This window comes from Danio aesculapii, chromosome 10 (genome assembly GCF_903798145.1).
Source record: "Danio aesculapii chromosome 10, fDanAes4.1, whole genome shotgun sequence".
Lineage (NCBI taxonomy): Eukaryota > Metazoa > Chordata > Actinopteri > Cypriniformes > Danionidae > Danio > Danio aesculapii.
Window position 1 is genome coordinate 46,012,386 of NC_079444.1, and position 17,500 is coordinate 46,029,885.

The following is a 17,500-nucleotide window of genomic DNA, read 5'->3' on the forward strand; positions in this document are numbered from 1 at the left end:
ACTAAAATCGATTGTTTAATTGAACCCAAATAAGTTATTCGCAACAGCTTACCTTAAAAAATGAAGGAAATCCAAATAGTGTAGTTGACCCCAAAATAATAGTGTAGTCACTGTTCACTCATCCTCCACTTCTTCCAAACATTTATGAGTTTCTTTATTCTGTTGAATGTAAAAGCAGATATTCTGAAGAATGTTGGAAACCGCTAACCATTGACTCCCTTAGCTGTTCATCTTTCTTCAAAATATCTTCTCTTGTGTTGAACAGAAGGAACTCGTGAAAATGTATAACCCTAAATAATGAGTAGACAATAATCTCTGGCTGAACTGGTGACTGGTAAATGAGCAGTTATTCTGAATTAGCCACTATGGTTCATTGTGATTGAGAGATTGCTCTCTGCTGCCCCCGTGTGTGTTTCTCCGGCAGTGCGTGTGCTTTAGGTTATATATACTATGTTCCGTTCATTTATTTCATTTTTAAACTGTATTTTAATGCTCGTTCAGATTAAAATAATATTTCTAAAATAAGTATTTCCGAGCAAATAAATATAATAATCCAGCCAGAATGAAAGATCTGCAGCGCCGCATGGAGACAAAGCGCTGAGTGATGGGCGTGTGTGCTCTGCGCATGCGCACTCCTCCTCTGACCTCCTCATCCCGGTTCTACCGATCGGCGGATCCGCTTCTCCGGTCAGAATCCCTGCACAGACCGGACACAGATGAGGCATGGCGGCTCTGTTCGGCAGGATCCAGATCGGCATCTATGTGGAGATCAAGCGCAGTGACGGTGAGTGTCGCCGCCGTCGCCGCAGCATCTTTGTTTCTCCGGTAAACCGAGACAGCGGCTGCAGACACCGGCGGAGGATCCACACAGCCGGACGGGGGTTTCTGCTGCTGCTGTCCGCTCATGCCACACCGCAGAACCGCTGTTTTACACGCGCACGCTCCTGCTAACCCGTTACCGAATTTACCGAATCTACTATAGGGAGGGCCTGGCTCATGAATATTAACGAGGCCTCCTGACGTTGCTTGGTAACCGCGTTAAAGCGTTTGGGCGCGGTATCGCTTTGATGGTCGTTTGCGTCAGCGCGCTCAGGCGACGTCGTGTGCTCCCCGTCCAATCAGATGGCAGAATGTGGCTGTGCGTAATTAATATTCATGAGTGAATCCCTCGCCATAGTAGATTGGTAAATTCGCAGTGTAGCAGCAGCATCATCATCATCATCCCCGAGGAAGACGCCCAGAGACATCACCGCTAGCCGAGGCGTTCTCTTCAGATATACGCGTGTCAGATTTAATCAGCGGAGCTAACATTATCACAGCATTACAGAATAGTGTGTGTGCGTGTGTGTGTGTGTAAACATAAGCAGATAAAGCACATAATGAGCAGTTATTAACACAGGGGCTGTGATCATGGTGCGCTCATAGACAGATATGAAGCCTGTAATTAGACCTCTGGATGTGCTATAGCTGCTTTATCTTCAGCATATTACAGCATTAAGCATCATGTGCAGCTCCTGTGCAGCTATAGGCTGAAGTGAAGCGTGTGTGTGTGTGTGTGTTTTCACTGATAGCTTAATGAAGTTACACGATGCTTCTCTTCGTTGTTCTGTTGATCACTTTTGTTGACAATAATTCATTAAATGTTGACTTGAATATCAGAATAATCACACTAATATCAGCATATTGATCATCCTGAAGCAGCTTCACAAGCAGTCGCAGTGTTACAGTCACCATCAGAAGAGTCGAGTGTCGTGTAGATGGGGGACAGCATATAAACACAGTTAACCACACGAATAACCATGCAAAGCTGCAAGGAGACTGTGCTGTGTGTGTGTGTGTGTGTGTGTGTGCGTGCGTGTGTGCGTGATTATATTATTGTTGTATAATCTTTATTTCTGCTCTTCAGAGTGTGTTTACAGTGTGTTCTTCTTTCTCTTCTTCAGGCCGGATCCACCAGGCCATGGTGACGTCTCTGAATGACCACAATGACAGCGTGACGGTGGAGTGGATTGAGAATGGAGACACCAAAGGGAAGGAGGTGAAGCATGTTCATATTCAGCTGTCCATCACAGTCTCATTGCTGGTGCTCATATAATAATAGATGTACTATAATGCACGCCTCTCTGCGCTTCAGTTTAGCAGGGTGTCCGCGGCTCTTCAAGTCTTACATTTTTAAAAACAGAATTTCAGGTTGCAGCTGAGGTGAAACATGTTCAAAATGTCATAGAAAACAAAAGTTTTGTGTCTTCATTTTTATAAAAATAATAAAATATTTAATTTTATATGTACAATACAATAGTGTTTATGTTGTTATAATAGATAGAATATGTAGTTTACACAACATGTTTTAGCCTACAATTGGCAGAAAATCAACACTAAATAGCTGAACAAATTATATCATTATAGCTGTTCTTGGGTCATCTGTTCTAGGGTCATCTGTTCTAGGGTCATCTGTTCTGGAGTCAGGTGTTCTGGGGTCAGCTGTTCTAGGGTCAGGTGTTCTGGAGTCAGGTGTTCTGGGGTCAGCTGTTCTGGGGTCAGCTGTTCTGGGGTAATCTGTTCTAGGGTCAGGTGCTCTGGAGTCAGGTGTTCTGGGGTCAGCTGTTTTAGGGTCAGCTGTTCTTGGGTCATCTGTTCTAGGATCAGGTGTTCTGGAGTCAGGTGTTCTGGGGTCATCTGTTCTGGGGTCATCTGTTCTAGGGTCAGGTGTTCTGGAGTCAGGTGTTCTGGGGTCAGCTGTTCTGGGGTCAGCTGTTCTGGGGTCATCTGTTCTAGGGTCAGGTGTTCTGGAGTCAGCTGTTCTGGGGTCATCTGTTCTGGGGTCATCTGTTCTAGGGTCAGGTGTTCTGGAGTCAGGTGTTCTGGGTTCAGCTGTTCTGGGGTCAGCTGTTCTGGGGTCATCTGTTCTAGGGTCAGGTGTTCTGGAGTCAGGTGTTCTGGGGTCAGCTGTTCTGGGGTCAGCTGTTCTGGGGTCATCTGTTCTAGGGTCAGGTGTTCTGGGGTCAGGTGTTCTGGGGTCAGCTGTTCTGGGGTCATCTGTTCTAGGGTCAGGTGTTCTCGAGTCAGGTGTTCTGGGGTCAGCTGTTCTGGGGTCAGCTGTTCTGGGGTCAGCTGTTCTGGGGTCAGGTGTTCTGGAGTCAGGTGTTCTGGGGTCAGCTGTTCTGGGGTCAGCTGTTCTGGGGTCATCTGTTCTAGGGTTAGGTGTTCTGGAGTCAGCTGTTCAGGGGTCAGCTGTTCTGGGGTCATCTGTTCTAGGGTCAGGTGTTCTGGAGTCAGGTGTTCTGGGGTCAGCTGTTCTGGGGTCATCTGTTCTAGGGTCAGGTGTTCTCGGGTCAGGTGTTCTGGGGTCAGCTGTTCTGGGGTCAGCTGTTCTGGGGTCATCTGTTCTGGGGTCATCTGTTCTAGGGTCAGGTGTTCTGGAGTCAGGTGTTCTGGGGTCAGCTGTTCTGGGTTCAGCTGTTCTAGAGTCATCTGTTCTGGGGTCATCTGTTCTGGGTTCAGCTGTTCTGGGTTCAGCTGTTCTAGAGTCATCTGTTCTGGGTTCAGCTGTTATAGGGTCAGCTGTTCTGGGGTCAGCTGTTCTGGGGTCATCTGTTCTGGGTTCAGCTGTTCTGGGGTCAGCTGTTCTGGGGTCAGCTGTTCTGGGGTCATCTGTTCTGGGTTCAGCTGTTCTAGAGTCATCTGTTCTTGGGTCATCTGTTTTGGGTTCAGCTGTTCTGGGTTCAGCTGTTCTAGAGTCATCTGTTCTGGGTTCAGCTGTTATAGGGTCAGCTGTTCTGGGGTCAGCTGTTCTGGGGTCATCTGTTCTGGGTTCAGCTGTTCTGGGTTCAGCTGTTCTGGGGTCATCTGTTCTGGTGTCATCTGTTCTGGGTTCAGCTGTTCTGGGGTCAGCTGTTCTGGGGTCAACTGTTCAGGGGTCAGGTGTTCTGGGGTTATGTGTTCTGGGATCAGCTGTTTTGGGGTCAGGTGTTCTGGGGTCAGCTGTTCTGGGGTCAGCTGTTTTGGGGTCAGGTGTTCTGGGGTCAGCTGTTCTGGGGTCAACTGTTCTGGGGTCATCTGTTCTAGGGTCATCTGTTCTAGGGTCAGCTGTTCTAGAGTCATCTGTTCTGGGGTAAAAAGCAGCTGTTCTGGGGTCATCTGTTCTGGGTTCGTCTGTTCTGGGGTCAGTGTTCTGGGTTCAGCTGTTTTGGGGTCAGGTGTTCTGGAGTCAGCTGTTCTGGGGTCAGCGGTTTTGGGGTCAGGTGTTCTGAAGTCAGCTGTTTTGGGGTCAGCTGTTCTGGGGTCAGCTGTTTTGGGGTCAGCTGTTCTAGGGTCAGCTGTTTTGGGGTCAGCTGTTCTGGGGTCAGGTGTTCTGGGGTTATCTGTTCTGGGGTCATCTGTTCTGGGGTCAGCTGTTTTGGGGTCAGCTGTTTTGGGGTCAGCTGTTTTGGGGTGAGCTGTTTTGGGGTCAGCTGTTCTGGGGTCAGCTGATCTAGGGTCAGCTGTTCTGGGGTCATCTGTTCTGGGTCAGCTGTTCTAGGGTCATCTGTTCTAGGGTCAGCTGTTCTGGGGTCAGCTGTTCTAGGGTCAGCTGTTCTGGGGTCAGCTGTTCTAAGGTCATCTGTTCTGGGGTCATCTGTTCTGGGGTCAGCTGTTCTAGGGTCAGCTGTTCTGGGGTCATCTGTTCTGGGTCAGCTGTTCTAGGGTCATCTGTTCTGGAGTCAGCTATTCTGGAGTCTGCTGTTCTGTGGTCAGCTGTTGATGGTCATCTGTTCTGGGGTCAGCTGTTCTGGGGTCAGCTGTTCTAGGGTCAGCTGTTCTGGGGTCATCTGTTCTGGGTCAGCTGTTCTAGGGTCATCTGTTCTGGAGTCAGCTATTCTGGAGTCTGCTGTTCTGTGGTCAGCTGTTGATGGTCATCTGTTCTGGGGTCAGCTGTTGATGGTCATGTGTTCTGGGTTATCTGTTGTGGGTTTGGGTGTTCTGTAGTCATGTGTTCTGGGGTCACCTGTTCTGGGGTCAGTGTTCTGTGGTCATCTGTTGTGGGGTCAGCTGTTCTGGGGTCAGCTGATGGTCTGAGCTCTTCACAGGTGGATCTGGAGAGCGTCTTCAGCCTGAATCCAGATGTGGCTCCAGAAGAAGAGATCCTGCAGAGCCCAGAGACACCTCCACCACTCATGTGCAGTGCTGCCAGGCCCAACAAGATCCCGCAGAGCAAGGTGAGTGTGTGTGTATGTGTGTGTGAAACTCACCTCCCACACTTCTGCCAAAGAATAATCAGAACAAACTTGGCTTAGCTGACCAATCAGAGCAGTGTTGGGTTATAGAAGGGGAGGGGCTTACAGTCTTTCAGCCGCACATTGATTGAACAGTGTCAGATCACGATCACAGCAGAATGATTCTAGTATTAAACACACAGTGAAAGGAAATGACAGAGTCTCTGACATCACATGCATTTAACCCTGCTGCAGGAGACTCAACACAACATTAGCACACTCTAAATCAACACTATGACCTGCGTTTAGCTAGAATGTAAATGAATCGTCTATGAAGATGTGGACTAGAGGACTCTATAATGAGGGAATGGTATTTATTCAAACTTACACGTTTATCTGTGTGGTGTAGATGTCCCTGATGTACAGTGTGTTTGTTCCTCCAGAATCGTCGAGCAGCAGCGCCTGTGAAGAGCGAAACGCCAGCGAAGGATAACCGAGGTAAAATCATCATCCTCATGATTCACTGATTCATTCTGCACTTTGAACACGTTTCTGAACACACGTGACTCCGTGTTTACACACCTGAATACTGTCTGCTCTTTCTGCTTCACCACTGAAAACAAACAAAGCAGAACATCTGAATCAGGAATCAGTCTGTTTCTGAACGAATCATTTGAGTGATTCAGTGATTCATTCAAGAAGATGCTGGGTTTGTTTGTAAGTGATTCAGCTGTTTGAGTGAATCGTTTGGACTGATTCAGTGGTAATGAGCTCATTATAGCAGGTTCAGCGGTGCGTTATTCACCCCTGACAGGACGAGAACACAATAATCAGTATCACACACCCCTGTGCTGAAGTGCTTTCGTTTGTGTTTGCACTTGTCGACTCGCTGTTGTTTTGAAATGTGTGTATGAAGAATCAGCATGTGTGTGTCCAAATATGTGTGTGATGTGAGATCCGCTTTATTCAGTGACTGTAGGAACGACTCGAGCGCGGCCGAGCCAGCAGACCGAACCTCCAGCAGCGCCCGCGCCTCCTATGAACATACAACAGCAGACACTGCAGCAGCAGAACGGTACACACACACACACACACACACACACACACACACACACACACATTTATAGAGACATACATACACATGTACACATACATATATAAAGAGACATACACACATATACACACACACACACCCTGATAGCAGCAGTAAAGTGTAGTGTGTGTCTGTCTTAGGTTCGTTCCTGTTTGTAATTAACGCTGCCACATGTAGATTAGTACTGACGACACACACACACACACACACACACACACACACACACATTAAACATCTAAACAACCACATTTCATTTCAGCAAGCCCCAGATGTGTGTGTGTGTGTGCGTGTGTGTGTGTGTGTGTGTGTGTGTGTGTGAAGGGCTCTGAGTGTCACTTCTGAACAATAGCAGTGTTTGTAGTTGATTTCCAGCGTGTCTCATGTTGAATCTCTCTGAGGCTGACGTCTGTGTCTGTGTGCGCGCATCTGTGTGTGTGTATGTGTGTGTGTTTGCAGCTCGCAGGAAGTCCAACTGTGTGAAGGAAGTGGAGAAGCTTCAGGAGAAGCGGGAGAAACGACGATTACAGCAGCAGGAGCTGAGAGAGAAACGAGCGCAGGTCACACACACACACACACACGCACACACACACACACACACACACACACACACACATATATGAATACACAAGCACCCTCACAGTCATTCACTCACTCACTCACTCACTCACACACACACACACACACACACACACACACACATACACACACAGAGTGACACACACTCACACTTACACTCACTCAGACACAAACACACCCAAACTCATTCACTCACTCACACACACACACACACACTACACCACTACACAAACTAAGGCACACATACGCACTTACTACACACTCATACACTGCACACACACACACACACACACACACACACACAGGCAGCTGTCAGCATCATGGTATAACAGTATAATATGCTGTTATCCTTCATAAACTTCTTCTTCTGTGACTCTGTCCGCGTCTCCTCCTAGACTGTTCATACAGTACCTCATCCACCAAACGTACTCCAGACCTCTATACTGCTCTGACTCGGGCGGATATATCTTTTACAACGGATCTGACTTACGGTTTTCCCAAAACTGTCCAGGAAAATTCGGAAAAGTCCCATTGACTTAACACTTAAGGCTGGGCTCGTTTAACTCAGACTACCAAACTGCCAATCACTCATGACCTTTCAACTTCCTAGTCACGCCCTAGCAACCACTTATGACACCCTAGCAACTGTCCCGCAGACTTCCTTTATAAAAACTGCCATTGACTTTACATTGGACATACTAAAGACATGTTAATTTATACTAACAATATACTGAGCCATGCTAGAAACATACTAACGACATACCAATTCATACTGGAAACATAGTAGCAAACATGCTAAATCATATTAAATTCATGCTAACATACTAATTCATACTGGAAACATACTAGCAAACATGCAAAATTATATTAAATTCACGCTAACAAGCTAATTCATACTAGAAACATGCTAGTAACTTGCTAATTCATACTAACAACATGCTAATTTATGCTAGAAACATCCTAGCAAAATGCCAATCTATACTAGAGCCATGCTAATTTATGTTAGCAACTGCCTAGCAATCGCTCAAAAAAACCTTAGCAACCACCTAGCAACACCTTAACAACCACCTAGCAACACTCTAGCAACCACCTAGCAACACCTTAGCAACCGCCTAGCAACCACTCAAAACACCCTAGCAACCACCTAGCAACACCTTAGCAACTAGTTAGCTACACCTTAGCAACTGCCTATCAACGCCTTAGCAACCGCCTAGCAACACCTTAGCAACCACCTAGCAATGCCTTAGCAACCGCCTATGAACTAATCAGAACAGCCTAGCAACCACCTAGCAACACCTTAACAACGACCTAGAACACCTTAGCAACCACCTAGCAACACCCTAGCAACGCCTTAGCAACCTCTTAGCAACCACTTAGAACACCTTAGTGACCACCTAGCAACACCTTAGCAATGACCTAGTACACCTTAGCAGTGCCTAGCAACACCTAGACAGTGCCTTAGCAACCACCTCACAATGCCTTAGCAACCTCCTAGCAGCCACTCAGAACACTCTAGCAACCACCTAGCAGTCACTCGGAACACTGTAGCAACCACCTAGCAACACCTTAGCAAGCACTCAGAACACCCTAGCAACGCCTTAGCAACCTTTCAGAACCCCCTATCAACTGCCTAGCAAGAAACATTGTGAGTGTTCGTGTGTATTATTCTAATATAGTGTAAGTACAGTACATATATAATAGACTCATAATGACAAGCTGTGTGTGTGTGTGTGTGTGTGTGTGTGTGTGTGTGTGTGTGTGTGTGTGTGTGTGCAGGAGGTCGACGCCACCACCCCCAACTATGAGATCATGTGTATGATACGAGACTTCAGAGCAAGTCTGGACTACCGGCCGCTGACCACTGCAGACCTGGTAAGTGCATCTCCTGACTGCGCACGTGTGTGTGTGTGTGTTAACAGTGTGTGTGTTTTTTCAGATTGAGGACCACCGGATATGCGTGTGTGTGCGGACGAGGCCTCTGAATAAAAAAGGTGTGTATGAACTGTTGTTGTGTTGGTGTAGCGGTGTGTGTTTCTGACACGTGTGTGCGTGCGTGCGTGTGTGTGTGTGTGTGTTGTGCAGAGCTCAGCATGAAGGATCTGGACGTCATCACCATCCCCAGTAAGGATGTGGTGATGGTGCACGAGCCCAAGCAGAAGGTGGACCTGACCCGATACCTGGAGAACCAGACCTTCCGCTTCGACTACGCCTTCGACGACACCTCCACCAACGAGATGGTGTACAGGTGTGTGTGTGTGTCTGTGTCTGTGTCTGTGTCTGTGTCTGTGTCTCTTTGTGTGATGTGGGGGGGGGCTTAAATAGTGAAAAAACTGTTTGGCAAGTTGTTTTGTGTGTGCGGACATGTATATATTTACTTTTACATTTATTTATATATATATATATATATATATATATATATATGTGTGTGTGTGTGTGTGTGTGTGTGTGTGTGTGTGTGTGTGTTTGTGTGTGTGTGTATATTAGTCAAATTATTCTCCTTCCTGTGCAGTATTTGTCAAGTGCTGTTTAACAGAGATTTCTTCAGCACATTTCTGCACATAATAACTCCTCTCTAATAACTGATGTCTTTAGTCTTTGCCATGATGACAGTAAATAATATTAGACTAGATATTTCATTACGGTGTGCTGCAGGTTTACTGCGCGGCCGCTGGTGGAGACTGTGTCCAGTGTGTTGTTGTTGATGTTGTTGTGTTGTTGTTGTTGTTGTTGATGATGTTGTGTTGTTGTTGTTGTGTGCTGCAGGTTTACTGCGCGGCCGCTGGTGGAGACTGTCCAGTGTGTTGTTGATGATGTTGTGTTGTTGATGTTGTTGTTGTTGTTGTTGTTGATGATGTTGTGTTGTTGTTGTTGTTGTGTGCTGCAGGTTCACTGCGCGGCCGCTGGTGGAGACAGTGTTCGAGAGAGGAATGGCCACGTGTTTCGCATACGGGCAGACGGGCAGTGGGAAAACTCACGTCAGTAAACCACATCTGCAGGACCATTTTCCATAATCTATAATCTATAACCTATAATCCATAATCTATAATCCATAATCTATCATTTATACTCTTTAATTTATCATACATAAACCCTTACCCTAACCTATAATCATATCCTGCCATTCATAAACTTTAACCTATAATCTATAATCCATGATTTATAATCTATAATCCATAATCTATAACCTATAATCATTCATTCATTCATTCATTTTCTTTTCAGTTTAGTCCCTTTATTCATCAGGGGTCATTTATTCACTCATTCACACACACACACACACACACACACACACACACACACACACACACTCCTACACTACGGCCAATGTAGTTGATCAATTCCCCTATAGTGCATGTGTTTGGACTGTGGGGGAAACCGGAGCACCTGGAGGAAACCCACACCAACACGGGAAGAACATGCAAACTCCACACAGAAACACCAACTGACCCAGCTGGGACTCAAACCAGCGACCTTCTTGTTGTGAGGCCAAAGCGCTACCCACTGTGCCACCAACCTATAATCTATAACCCAAAAACTATAATCTATAATCCATAATCTGTAATACATAATCTATATTCTATAAATCTTAATCCATGATCTATAATCTATAATCCATAATCTATGAACCATAATCTATAATCCATAATCTATGAACCATAATCTATAATCCATAATCTATAAACCATAATCTATAATCTATAATCTATAAACTATAATCTATAAACCATAATCTATAAACCATAATCTATAATCTATAAAGCTTAATCCATGATCTAAAATCCATGATCCATAATCCATAATCTATGAACCATAATCTATAATCCATAATCTATAAACTATAATCTATAAACCATAATCTATAAAGCTTAATCCATGATCTATAATCCATGATCTATTATCCATAATCTATAAACCATAATCTATAAACCATAATCTATAAACCATAATCTATAATCTATAAACCGTAATCCATGATCTATAATCCATGATCTATTATCCATAATATATAATCCATGATCTATAATCCATAATCTATAAACCGTAATCCATGATCTATAATCCATGATTTACTATCCATAATCTATAAACCATAATCTATAATCCATAATCTATAAACCATAATCTATAAACCATAATCTATAATCCATAATCTATAATCTATAAACCATAATCTATAAACCATAATCTATAATCCATAATCTATGAACCATAATCTATAATCTATAAACCATAATCTATAATTATAATCTATAAATTATAATCTATAATCTATAAACCATAATCTATAATCCATTATCTATAAACCATAATCTATAATCCATTATCTATAAACCATAATCTATAAACCATAATCTATAATCCATTATCTATAAACCATAATCTATAATCCATAATCTATAATCCATAATCTATAATCCATAATCTATTATCTATATTTCTCACTTTCAGACCATGGGTGGAGATTTTTCTGGGAAGAACCAGGACTGTTCCAAAGGCATCTACGCTCTCGCTGGTAACACACACACACACACACACACACACACATGCATGCATGCACACAGAAGCGCACACACACACACACACGTGTTCTATGTTTGGGTTCCAGCGCGGGACGTTTTCCTGATGTTGAAGAAACCGATCTATAAGAAACTGGACCTGCAGGTGTTCGCCACCTTCTTCGAGATCTACAGTGGGAAAGTGAGTCTCCATAACAGTGTGTTGAACTGCTGGGTTGAGTTGGGTTATGCAGACTTAAGTTACTCTTCATGCTCAAGTTTGTATCTGTCAGTTATATATAGGTCAGTTGTCAGTCAGTTGTTAATCAGTTGTTAGTTGTCAGTCAGTTGTTAGTCAGTTGTCAGTTGTTTGTCATTTGTTAGTTGTCAGTTAGTTGTTAATCAGTTGTTAATCAGTTGTTAATCAGTTGTTAGTTGTCAGTCAGTTGTTAGTCAGTTGTTAGTTGTCAGTTAGTTGTTAATCAGTTGTTAATCAGTTTTTAATCAGTTGTTAGTTGTCAGTCAGTTGTTAATCAGTTGTTAGTTGTTTGTCAGTTGTTAGTTGTCAGTTAGTTGTTAATCAGTTGTTAATCAGTTGTTAATCAGTTGTTAGTTGTCAGTCAGTTGTTAGTCAGTTGTTAGTTGTCAGTTAGTTGTTAATCAGTTGTTAATCAGTTTTTAATCAGTTGTTAGTTGTCAGTCAGTTGTTAATCAGTTGTTAATCAGTTGTTAGTTGTCAGTCAGTTGTTAGTCAGTTGTTAGTTGTCAGTCAGTTGTTAATCAGTTGTTAGTTGTCAGTCAGTTGTTAATCAGTTGTTAGTTGTTTGTCAGTTGTTAGCTGTCAGTTAGTTGTTAATCAGTTGTTAATCAGTTGTTAATCAGTTGTTAGTTGTCAGTCAGTTGTTAGTCAGTTGTTAGTTGTCAGTCAGTTGTTAGACAGTTGTCTGTCAGTTGTTAGTCAGTTGTTAGTTGTCAGTCGGTTGTCAGTCAGTTGTTAGTCAGTTGTTAGTTGTCAGTCAGTTGTTAGTCAGTTTTTAGTTGTTAGTCAGTTGTTAGTTGTCAGTCAATTGTTAGTCAGTTGTTGTCAGTCAGTTGTTAGTAGTCAGTCAGTTGTCAGTCAGTTGTTAGTAGTCAGTCAGTTGTCAGTCAGTTGTTAGTCAGTTGTTAGTTGTCAGTCAGTTGTTAGACAGTTGTTAGTTGTCAGTCAGTTGTTAATCAGTTGTTTGTTGTCAGTCAGTTGTTAGACAGTTGTTAGTTGTCAGTTAGTTGTTAATCAGTTGTTAGTTGTTTGTCAGTTGTTGTCAGTTAGTTGTTAATCAGTTGTTAGTTGTTTGTCAGTTGTTAGTTGTCAGTCAGTTGTTAATCAGTTGTTAATCAGTTGTTAATCAGTTGTTAGTTGTCAGTCAGTTGTTAGTTGTCAGTTAGTTGTTAATCAGTTGTTAATCAGTTGTTAATCAGTTTTTAATCAGTTGTTAGTTGTCAGTCAGTTGTTAATCAGTTGTTAGTTGTCAGTCAGTTGTTAATCAGTTGTTAGTTGTCAGTCAGTTGTTAATCAGTTGTCAGTTGTTTGTCAGTTGTTAGCTGTCAGTTAGTTGTTAATCAGTTGTTAATCAGTTGTTAATCAGTTGTTAGTTGTCAGTCAGTTGTTAGTCAGTTGTTAGTTGTCAGTCAGTTGTTAGACAGTTGTCTGTCAGTTGTTAGTCAGTTGTTAGTTGTCAGTCGGTTGTCAGTCAGTTGTTAGTCAGTTGTTAGTTGTCAGTCAGTTGTTAGTCAGTTTTTAGTTGTTAGTCAGTTGTTAGTTGTCAGTCAGTTGTCAGTCAATTGTTAGTCAGTTGTTGTCAGTCAGTTGTTAGTAGTCAGTCAGTTGTCAGTCAGTTGTTAGTAGTCAGTCAGTTGTCAGTCAGTTGTTAGTCAGTTGTTAGTTGTCAGTCAGTTGTTAGACAGTTGTTAGTTGTCAGTCAGTTGTTAATCAGTTGTTTGTTGTCAGTCAGTTGTTAGTTGTCAGTCAGTTGTCAGTCGGTTGTTAGTCAGTTGTTGTCAGTCAGTTGTTTGTTAGTTGTCAGTCAGTTGTTAATCAGTTGTTAGTTGTCAGTCAATTGTTAATCAGTTGTTAGTTGTCAGTCGGTTGTCAGTCAGTTGTTAGTCAGTTGTTAGTTGTCAGTTAGTTTTTAGTCAGTTGTTAGTTGTCAGTCAGTTGTTAGTTGTCAGTCAGTTGTTAGTCTGTTGTTAGTTGTCAGTCAGTTGTTAGTCAGTTGTTAGTTGTCAGTTAGTTTTTAGTCAGTTGTTAGTTGTCAGTCAGTTGTCAGTCAGTTGTTAGTTGTCAGTCAGTTGTTAGTTGTCAGTCAGTTGTTAGTCAGTTGTTAGTTGTCAGTCAGTTGTTAGTTGTCAGTCAGTTGTTAATCAGTTGTTAGTTGTCAGTCAATTGTTAATCAGTTGTTAGTTGTCAGTCGGTTGTCAGTCAGTTGTTAGTCAGTTGTTAGTTGTCAGTTAGTTTTTAGTCAGTTGTTAGTTGTCAGTCAGTTGTCAGTCAGTTGTTAGTTGTCAGTCACTTGTTAGTTAGTTGTCAGTCAGTTGTTAGTCAGTTGTTAGTTGTCAGTTAGTTTTTAGTCAGTTGTTAGTTGTCAGTCAGTTGTCAGTTGTCAGTCAGTTGTTAGTTGTCAGTCAGTTGTTAGTCAGTTGTTAGTTGTCAGTCAGTTGTTAGTTGTCAGTCAGTTGTTAATCAGTTGTTAGTTGTCAGTCAATTGTTAATCAGTTGTTAGTTGTCAGTCGGTTGTCAGTCAGTTGTTAGTCAGTTGTTAGTTGTCAGTTAGTTTTTAGTCAGTTGTTAGTTGTCAGTCAGTTGTCAGTCAGTTGTTAGTTGTCAGTCACTTGTTAGTTAGTTGTCAGTCAGTTGTTAGTCTGTTTTTAGTTGTCAGTCAGTTGTTAGTCAGTTGTTAATTGTCAGTCAGTTGTTAATCAGTTGTTAGTTGTCAGTCAGTTGTTAGTCAGTTGTTAGTTGTCAGTCAGTTGTTAGTCAGTTGTTAGTTGTCAGTCAGTTGTCAGTCAGTTGTTAGTTGTCAGTCAGTTGTTAGTTGTCAGTCAGTTGTTAGTCAGTTGTTAGTTGTCAGTCAGTTGTTAGTTGTCAGTCAGTTGTTAATCAGTTGTTAGTTTTCAGTCAATTGTTAATCAGTTGTTAGTTGTCAGTCGGTTGTCAGTCAGTTGTTAGTCAGTTGTTAGTTGTCAGTTAGTTTTTAGTCAGTTGTTAGTTGTCAGTCAGTTGTTAGTTGTCAGTCAGTTGTTAGTCAGTTGTTAGTTGTCAGTCAGTTGTTAGTTGTCAGTCAGTTGTTAATCAGTTGTTAGTTGTCAGTCAGTTGTTAATCAGTTGTTAGTTGTCAGTCAGCTGTTAGTCAGTTGTTAGTTGTCAGTCAGTTGTCAGTCAGTTGTTAGTTGTCAGTCACTTGTTAGTTAGTTGTCAGTCAGTTGTTAGTCTGTTTTAGTTGTCAGTCAGTTGTTAGTCAGTTGTTAATTGTCAGTCAGTTGTTAATCAGTTGTTAGTTGTTAGTCAGTTGTTAGTTGTCAGTCAGTTGTTAGTCAGTTGTTAGTTGTCAGTCAGTTGTTAGTCAGCTGTTAGTTGTCAGTCAGTTGTTAATCAGTTGTTAGTTGTTAGTCAGTTGTTAGTTGTCAGTCAGTTGTTAGTCAGTTGTTAGTTGTCAGTCAGTTGTTAGTCAGTTGTTAGTTGTCAGTCAGTTGTTAGTTGCCAGTCAGTTGTTAGTTGTCAGTCAGTTGTTAGTCAGTTGTTAGTCAGTTGTTAGTTGTCAGTTGTTAGTTGTCAGTCAGTTGTTAGTTGCCAGTCAGTTGTTAGTTGTCAGTCAGTTGTTAGTCTTTTGTTAGTTGTCAGTCAGTTGTTAGTTGTCAGTCAGTTGTTAGTTGCCAGTCAATTGTTAGTTGTTAGTTGTCAGTTAGTTGTTAGTCTGTTGTTAGTTGTCAGTCAGTTGTTAGTTGTTAGTTGTCAGTCAGTTGTTAGTTGTCAGTCAGTTGTTAGTCAGTTGTTAGTTGTCAGTCAGTTGTTAGTTGTCAGTCAGTTGTTAATCAGTTGTTAGTTGTTAGTCAGTTGTTAGTTGTCAGTCAGTTGTTAGTAAGTTGTTAGTTATCAGTCAGTTGTCAGTCAGTTGTTAGTTGTCAGTCAATTGTTAATCAGTTGTTAGTTGTTAGTCAGTTGTTAGTTGTCAGTCAGTTGTTAGTCAGTTGTTAGTTGTCAGTCAGTTGTTAGTCAGTTGTTAGTTGTCAGTCAGTTGTTAATCAGTTGTTAGTTGTTAGTCAGTTGTTAGTTGTCAGTCAGTTGTTAGTTGTCAGTCAGTTGTTAGTCAGTTGTTAGTTGTCAGTCAGTTGTTAGTTGCCAGTCAGTTGTTAGTTGTCAGTCAGTTGTTAGTCAGTTGTTAGTTGTCAGTCAGTTGTTAGTTGCCAGTCAGTTTTTAGTTGTTAGTTGTCAGTCAGTTGTTAGTCAGTTGTTAGTTGTCAGTCAGTTGTTAGTCAGTTGTTAGTTGTCAGTCAGTTGTTAGTCAGTTGTTAGTTGTCAGTCAGTTGTTAGTCAGTTGTTAGTTGTCAGTCTGTTGTTAGTTGCCAGTCAGTTGTTAGTTGTCAGTCAGTTGTTAGTCTGTTGTTAGTTGTCAGTCAGTTGTCAGTCAGTTGTTAGTTGCCAGTCAGTTGTTAGTTGTTAGTTGTCAGTCAGTTGTTAGTCTGTTTTTAGTTGTCAGTCAGTTGTTAGTTGTCAGTCAGTTGTTAGTTGTCAGTTAGTTGTTAGTTGTCAGTCAGTTGTTAGTTGTCAGTCAGTTGTTAGTCAGTTGTTAGTTGTCAGTCAGTTGTTAGTTGTCAGTCAGTTGTTAATCAGTTGTTAGTTTGTCAGTCTGTTGTCAGTCCATCAGTTATCTTCAGCGTGTGTGTGTGTGTGTGTGTGATCTGCTGTTCTGCTGCAGGTGTTTGATCTGCTGAACCGGAAGGCAAAGCTGCGAGTGCTGGAGGATGGAAAGCAGCAGGTGCAGGTGGTGGGACTGCAGGAGCGAGAGGTCAGGTGCACTGAGGATGTGCTCAAACTCATCGAGATGGGCAACAGCTGCAGGTGCACACACACACTGCAGTGCAGATCACATACACACACTCTCACACACGCACATACACATACACACATACAGATAGACTCACACTGCAGATCACACACACTCATACTCACAGATAAACATACTCTCTCACACACACAGATACACACACTGCAGATCACACACACACACGCACTCACACAGACACATACACCTGAGGGACTGATCAGCACACACTTGCTTCCAACACTAATCTCTGTGTATGCATCTGTCTGTGTGTCTATGTGTGTGTGTGCGTGCGTCTCCGTGTCTCTGCAGGACGTCGGGTCAGACCTCCGCTAATGCGCACTCGTCCCGCAGTCATGCAGTGTTCCAGATCATCGTGCGCCGGCGAGGGAAGCTGCACGGAAAGTTCTCTCTGATCGATCTGGCGGGAAACGAGCGCGGCGCCGATACGTCCAGTGCAGACCGACAGACCCGGCTGGAGGGAGCCGAAATCAACAAGAGCCTGCTGGCGCTCAAGGCGAGTGTGTGTGTATGTGTGTGCCCTCGGACCCCCAGCTGACCCCTGACCCTGACTGACTGATCTGTGTGTGTGTGTTGCAGGAGTGCATCAGGGCTCTGGGTCGAAACAAACCTCACACTCCATTCAGAGCCAGTAAACTGACCCAGGTGCTGCGCGACTCCTTCATCGGGGAGAACTCTAGGACCTGTATGGTAAGAGTGAGAGGACACACACTCTCTCTCACACACACACACACACACACACACACACACACACACACACACACACACACAGGTGTTGTACAGTGAAGCTGAAGCTGTGGTCAGTGTAGTGTTGCAGGTGCTCTGTCTGCATGTCACCTCCTGCTGGTCACTCTTCACTGATCTTCATCCAGCAGATGATCAGAGTGTGAAGGCTTCATCAGCAGAGGAGCAGCACAGTTCTGCTGAAAATACTGCACACAACACAAGCATTATAGGGACACAGCAGAGTTCAGGAAGAGGACAGAGTGTGTGTGTGTGTCTGTGAGCGAGACAGCGAGTGTGTGTGATGATCAAGAGCCGCGG

At 43.2% G+C, this 17,500-nt stretch overlaps 1 protein-coding gene across 1 annotated transcript in view; it reads left to right on the top strand.

Moving 5' to 3' along the window:
• The first annotated feature begins 647 nt into the window (after positions 1–647).
• LOC130236566 (kinesin-like protein KIF2A) overlaps positions 648–17,500 on the top strand; it is a 31,246-nt gene continuing 14,393 nt past the window's right edge. The window contains exons 1-15 of the mRNA XM_056467295.1: positions 648–784; positions 1,944–2,038; positions 5,067–5,195; positions 5,636–5,690; positions 6,163–6,267; positions 6,742–6,842; positions 8,638–8,733; positions 8,798–8,852; positions 8,944–9,106; positions 9,746–9,836; positions 11,311–11,374; positions 11,468–11,559; positions 16,310–16,452; positions 16,748–16,952; positions 17,036–17,146. Of these exons, the coding sequence (XP_056323270.1) occupies positions 724–784; positions 1,944–2,038; positions 5,067–5,195; positions 5,636–5,690; positions 6,163–6,267; positions 6,742–6,842; positions 8,638–8,733; positions 8,798–8,852; positions 8,944–9,106; positions 9,746–9,836; positions 11,311–11,374; positions 11,468–11,559; positions 16,310–16,452; positions 16,748–16,952; positions 17,036–17,146 (1,566 nt within the window). The 5' untranslated portion in view covers positions 648–723. The remainder of the gene's footprint in view (positions 785–1,943; positions 2,039–5,066; positions 5,196–5,635; positions 5,691–6,162; positions 6,268–6,741; positions 6,843–8,637; positions 8,734–8,797; positions 8,853–8,943; positions 9,107–9,745; positions 9,837–11,310; positions 11,375–11,467; positions 11,560–16,309; positions 16,453–16,747; positions 16,953–17,035; positions 17,147–17,500) is intronic.